The 6,552-nt window shown below is 46.5% G+C and overlaps 1 protein-coding gene across 2 annotated transcripts in view; it reads right to left on the reverse strand.

The window, feature by feature from the left end:
* Positions 1–2,827: 2,827 nt before the first annotated feature.
* CUNH2orf50 (chromosome unknown C2orf50 homolog) overlaps positions 2,828–6,552 on the reverse strand; it is a 7,622-nt gene continuing 3,897 nt past the window's right edge. The window contains exons 3-5 of one of the 2 annotated variants that reach the window (XM_031356027.1): positions 5,924–5,963; positions 4,665–4,883; positions 2,828–3,430 (exon numbers count right to left, since the gene is read on the reverse strand). In XM_031356027.1, the coding sequence (XP_031211887.1) occupies positions 4,692–4,883; positions 5,924–5,963 (232 nt within the window). In that variant the 3' untranslated portion in view covers positions 2,828–3,430; positions 4,665–4,691. Of the gene's footprint in view, positions 3,431–3,745; positions 4,884–5,923; positions 5,964–6,552 lie in introns of those variants that run through there. The other variant, XM_031356028.1, reaches the window with a different exon arrangement.

The raw sequence follows: 6,552 nt of genomic DNA on the forward strand, positions 1-6,552 counted from the left end.
CCCTTTTTAAGGTGGGTTCTGGGGATCTAATTCAAGTCCTCAAAAGAGTTAATAGATGACCACTGATAAGGGGTGGGGGTAGTGGGAGTGTTAGAGGTCCCTCTCTGTAGTGTTTATAAACTGTAAACAACAGTAGCTTTCCCTGAGTTGCATGGGGGAACCTGACTGCAGTCAGTGATGCAGTTTTCTTTAGAGAGTCATCACCCATGCTGGGTGGTGCGGGTGCCTGTATCACTTATGGTCCAGTAAACAATCCCAATAAACTCATTGGTTGACCAAAGCTGCACTTGGATGGGATTGATTGTTTGGTCTGTTGGAGCTCTACCTGGGGAGAGTTGGTGCCTCTGTATATCTCCTCAGGAGAAACAATACAATGGGCACCCTTTAGGCACAAGACTGAAATAGGGGGTCATTTTCCCCACCTCTGGAGATCACTAGGTTGAGGCAGCATGCAAGCACACACACACACACACACACACACACACACACACTTACTTGCATCCAGTCTGTGCTAATTCTGTGCTGTAAACTAACACACCTTTCTTGCTGCTTCCAATCCTCATCAAGTGTGCACACACACACTTGAGCCCATATTTTAGCTATGTTGCTCATCAGTAGACAAATCTGATCCTAAGAAACGTAGACAGGAATGGAGACCCCAGCCAGCCAGCTCTGCTCTGAGTTACTCCATATTGTGTAAGCAGGAAGCCTTGCCCTGCGTGAGTCCATTTTACAAAGTAGCAGTTTGTTCCATTTTGAGGGTAAATGCGAATATAAAAGGACTCCCATGTAGGCAAACAATCCCCTAAATCTGTAGGCTAACCAATAGCTGACATTTCCATCCATATATGGCTTGCCTGTCTGTATTTGTGCACTGCACATAAGCTCCTGGCCAGTGTGCTGTACTTAACACCAATCCTGGGAACAAAGGTGTCTGTTCTGCACCAGAACTTCTTAAACTCCTTCCACTCACAGCCCATCTCAACTGAGAGAGTTCTATGCGACCCTGTATGTAGAGCTATGAACGCCGTGGTGAACAGCCAGCCTGGACACCTTCCCTTGGTCTTTTCCATCTCTGTCTCCCTGAAGGATGCTTTTCCAGGCACTTTTGTTCCTTTCCCCAGAGGCTTTTCTCCCAGCCCCACCCCCAACCTCCCTCACCATACTGGCTGCTTGTCTGCCATGTGGCTACTTACTAAATAAAGGACATGGTTTCTCTTTTCCAAGATTTATAGTTTGCCTGCCCTGTTTTTCTCAAACTCTAATAAAAAACATCCTTGAACTTTAAAAAAAAATTTGTACAAATAGAACGCTTGCTGATAGCAAATTAAATACTTTTTTAAAAAAAAATCTTTGGTTTACACTTAAGTTTACAATTTATTAACGATAAAAGCAGATTTGCATACCAAGATGGTTGTGTCATTTTTACATAATAAATTAAATCTTGGCCGAATATATGATAGGACAGAAAATAGAACATTTTCAACATTTTTCAGAGTTGACTGATGTTCTTTCTTATTTTATTTTTAAGCTTTTTAAAGCTATTTTTATTTTATGTATGCGGTTGTTTTGCCTGCATATAAGTCTGTGCCCCTCATCCATGCCTGGTGCCCATAGAGGCCAGAAAGGACATTGAACTCCTTGGAACTGGAGTTGTAGTCATGAGCCACTCTGTGGGTGCTAGGAACCAACCCTAGGCCTCTGGAAGACCTACCAGTACTCTTCATCCCTGAGCCATCTCTCCAGCCACCTGACATTTTGATTTTTATAATTCTCAATACACAGAATTCCCTTTTATGTAAATAAGTAATATAAAACAACACAGCACATTTAAGAATATTTAAAATTTGTTGGAAACTGTTCTAATTGCAACCCAAATTCTCTTTTAAAAAGTGAAACTTGAGGGAGGAGCTCAGAGGTTAAGAGCCACTGACTGCTCTTCCAAAGCAGTTCAAATCCCAGTAACCACATGGTGGCTCCCAACCATCTGGAATGGGATCTGACGCCCTCTTCTGGTGTGTCTGAAGACAGCCACAGTGTATTCATATAAATTTTAAAAAAAGAAAGAAATTTGAGTCAAGTAGAGCAGCAGTTGTATGTGTGTGTGTGTATGTGTGTGCACACATGTGTATGTATGTGTGCACATGTGTACATGTATGTACCTGTGTGTAGTGTTTCAGGCAGCATTTCTGGAGGTTGTGTGGTGTGACAGCCTGCTAAGTACAAAACATGCAAACTGTATGTTCAGAGCCACAGCTGCAGTGAAGTCACATTATAAAGCCCTGGCCAGCACTGGCAGACAACCTGGGGTAGTTATGTGTTTGATTATAAATTAATTTTCAGTCATCATGTGTTCACTTTGACCAAATTTTTGCAGACCCTATATACAGTTACATGAGCCCAACTCAGTGTGGAAGCTGGGTTGTGTAAACAGCCAGTGTGATTGCCCTGCTCCCTTCTATGGCACAGACACAGCTCGTTGACCATCTGTCACCTGACATTTATTTCCCATTCTCTATAGTCCCTTTGACAAGGTTTCAAACTGTAGTCTTTAACCTGGGTCACTGCTTTGGCTCCCTTTGTCGTTCATGAAGTGACAAGGATGTCTCTGTCCTTCCCTGGTGGCTCTCAGGTCACTCTCCTTTATTATCTGTTTGGTGGGAAGGCTCCTTGGGTACTCAGTTGATGTCTCCAGAGTGTCATTTTGGAAGGTACATCATGTCAGCCACCCTTCTACGGATGAGGTTTCCTATGAGACTCTAACTAAAGGTTTCTATGTCCTTTATTAATCCATACCTAAATTAGCTATAACTATGTTAGCCATAAATGGGGATTTTCTGTTCTTCTTTATTCTATAGTCCACAAAAGTTTGGAACCTGTAAAAATGTAATTGTGTGTACTTGTGTTTGTATGTGCACATTGGTCAAGGGTGTAGAGCCAAGCCAGGCTTAGCTTCCCATTTTCCTTCCTTTTGGTATCCATATTGTCCTAAATGTGGTGGGTAGGCACCTCTCAGGCCAGCTCAGGTGTCCCTCCTACATTGCCTCATCATTTCTAGTACAAGATGCCAAAAGGTCACCCTGTGCCTTTTATGCTGGTACTCATCCTTTATCACTGGAGTAGACAGGCAGCTTCTGCCACAGAGCAGAGGGAGGCAGGGGCTCTCAAAGAAGCGGTGGTTAGAACTGAAGGGGGCTCCGTTCCACGTTCCACGCTGATGTGGCCCTCCCAGCCTAATCCCTCTGGCCCCCTGGTGCCACCCAGCCTGTGGGCTCTGCGCTGCCCTGTGTGACTGCCTAGTTGAAGTTCCCTAGGCTTTTCCAGTGATGCTGTGGAGGTTTGGTGCCACCCGGCTCATCTAGACTTCCTTGTTCTGGACCCAGAGAAAGAAGACGCTGGTGGCTGGATTCTCCACCTCCATCCCTTCAACCTGTGAATGCAATGAAAGTCAGAAGCAGGCACCTTCTTGGAGAGCCTGAAGATGAGGCAGAGGTAGAGGGTATGTGGGACTGGCTGTGGCCTTCAGAGTGAAGCAGATGCTGTATGCTGTAGTCTCCCACAGGCTCTCTTGGTTCAGCTGGCCCTGGCACCCTGGTGCAATAGCCTGGGCCTGTTGGCCACCCCAGCTGGAAACCTGTTGGTCCAAGAAACTGGGAGACATGTAGACAAGATAACCCCGTGTGCTGTTGCAGCCAGGGTCTGTGCAAGGGAAAGGAGGTGGTGGGTTGTGCTGTACGGTCCCTGCTGGTCAGTGTGCTCTTCAGAAGAGCAACCCCTGTGTTATCCTTGAGATCTGTCTCTTCTCCTCCCCTGTCTATCCTCAAACTGTGGAGATGGAGGCCTGGAGGGGTATCGCTGCCCTGAGTCACACATCATTGACTAGGCTAGTCCAAATGTTTGGTGTGGCTTCTAGACCTCATGGATAGTGACAAAAATACCTATGAAGGTGATCTGGGCTGTAATGCTACAACATCTGTAAGTGGCTGTACTTCCAGGCTTAGGAGCCAGTGCAGAAGCCCTGGACCCATGCCCGAAGGAGCCAAGGTCATACTGTGGCAGTATCACATGACCATCAAGTGCCTGCCTTGGGCTAGATAGGTACAGAGGTTACTGTTAGGGGTTCAGTACAGGTGTAATATGTGTGTGTCTGACATGAGCATAGTTTGCATTACTCTAGCATACGCTCTGCCTCCCAAACAGCTATTTCTATTCAAGTGGAAGTCTAGGAACGAGAAAGATAAGTCAAGACTAGGGCTGGAGAGATGGCTTCGCAGTTAAAAGCACTTGCCAAGGACCTAAGTTCCATCCCCAGCATGCACATGGTGGCCCACAGCCATCTCTAACTCTAGTTCCAATGCATTCTGTGGCCTCCAAGGGCACCTGTATGCACAGATGTGTCTGAGGTAGCCCAGCTCGTGCAGATAGACTGAGGCAGAAGCTGTGAGCAACCTCATGGTTGCAAGGTCAGACTGAACTCATTAAACATGCTCCCAATCTTAACTCTGGGCTCCCTTTCCAGAATCTCTGGGGTCCTGAGCTGGAAGGGCTGAGGTTCTGTGGTCCTGGGAGTGTTTCTGGAGTCCTCCTCGTGCCCCGTGTGGGACTGAGCCAAGAGCACGCACGTGGGCCAAGAGCTCCCTGGGCTTTGTCCACTCCATACCCACCTGCTGTAGCCAGCCCCGAGAGCCCCTCTACAGTGGCTGTAGCTCATCCTCTGGCTTCCTCTTCCGAGTGCCTTCCACAAAGAAGAAGTCCATGTGGCTGAGGGCTCTCCCCAGGGGTGTGTCCACCCTGCTGCCCACCTCCCGGCTGGTGGAGCAGGGGAAGGTGTCTGGGAAGAAGGGCACCTTGGCAGGCAGCTCCTGAGGCTCCTTCTTATTTCCCTGAGGGGAGGAGACATCCCAGGTCACAGACTTCATGGATGAAGAAGAAGCAGTGCGCTATGTTTGAGGTGTTCCTTGGATGCTCATATCCCAGTCTGGAACTGGGAACCCGAGTGGGAGCTAGAAGGAACCTTGACAGCATCCACTTCAGTCAGAGAACTGACTCAGGGACAGCGTCCTGAGAAGTCCTCGGGGGACTTGGGCACACATTCCTACACACAGCAGACTCTTTAACTAGGGGAGAAGTCTCGGCAGTAAATGAGCCATGAGACAAGGTCTCACTCTGCAGCCCTGGCTGACTCACAGGTCGTGCATGACTTGCTATTCGGAACAGACCTGCCTTAATGCTATAGAGATCCGCCTGCCTGTGCCTCCCAAGTGCTGGGATTAAAGGTGTGCACCACCACAACTGGCTCACGTGGTTTGTTTTTATTGAAACCAGCCGAGCTGGAGAGATAGCTTAGCCACTAAGGGCTAAGTCACACTTCCAAATGCTAAGAGTTCAGTTCTCAGCATCCATTTTATGAAAAACTGTCACTCCAGCCTCCCTCTTCTCTTCTACAATGGTATATACAAGCACACACGTAGAGAAACACACACATATACATACCCTCCCCTCAACAAAAAAGAAAAAAAAGATCTTTAGTTGGTTGATTGGTTGCCTTTTTTGAGACAGGGTTTCTCTGCATAGACCAGGTTATCCTGGAACGCTCTACATAGACCAGGCTAGTCTCAACCTCAGGTCCACTTGTGTCTGTCCCCCAAATGCTGGGATTAAAGGCATGAGCTGCCACCTCCCAGTGAAAATACATCTTTAATAAAATTAACAAATACTGGGTATTTTTTTTCCCTAAATGTTCCTTATAAATATTTTCTTTTCCATTAGACCCCTAGTTACTTAAAACAACACTTCTCTTCCTCACTTCTATTCTGCATGCAGTACAGAGTAGTAGGCCCTCAAAAGATTTATTTAAATGGAGACAGAAAGAATGCATGCCCACACGGAAAGCAGTTTTCAGGAGGTGGGGATGCTGTCTTACCAGAGGGTCGTAGTCTTTCAGGAAACCCCAATTCTCAGCCCTGGAAAGGAAAGCACAGGATTGCGAGGGGTTTTGTTTGTTGTTTAATGTACACTGGTGTTCTGCCCGCATATATGTCTGTGTGAGGGTGTCAGATTCCCTAGAAATACTGACAGCTATGAGATGTTATGTGAATGCTGGGAATTGAACCCAGGTCCTTTGGAAGGGCAGTCAGTGCTTTTAACCACTGAGCCATTTCTCTAGCTCGATTGTATCTTGTTTTGTTTGTTTTCTGGAATATCCTGAAAATTGACTTCCACTAAATGGTAATATAAGACGTAGGTCTTTAAGTCTTTATATTACCATGGAGGAATTAAAATGCTGTGTAACCACAATAAATGCCAAGTGCCCACGCTTTACTTATGGAGCAGCACACAGAGTGACCAACTACTTTTCTCTCTTGTTTTTGTAATTTCCACACATACTTATTACTCCGGGTGTTTAGCACTTCAAATTTACATGACCCTTACTTGTTTGTTTTAGTCCAGGTTAGCTCAGGACTCATGATGTAGCTGATGACAACCTTGGCTTCCTCTTCCTCCTCTTCCCTCCCCCCTCCTCCTCCTCTTCCTCCCCCTCCCTTTTTTTTT

Source organism: Mastomys coucha, unplaced genomic scaffold (genome assembly GCF_008632895.1).
Source record: "Mastomys coucha isolate ucsf_1 unplaced genomic scaffold, UCSF_Mcou_1 pScaffold6, whole genome shotgun sequence".
Taxonomy (NCBI): Eukaryota; Metazoa; Chordata; class Mammalia; order Rodentia; family Muridae; genus Mastomys; species Mastomys coucha.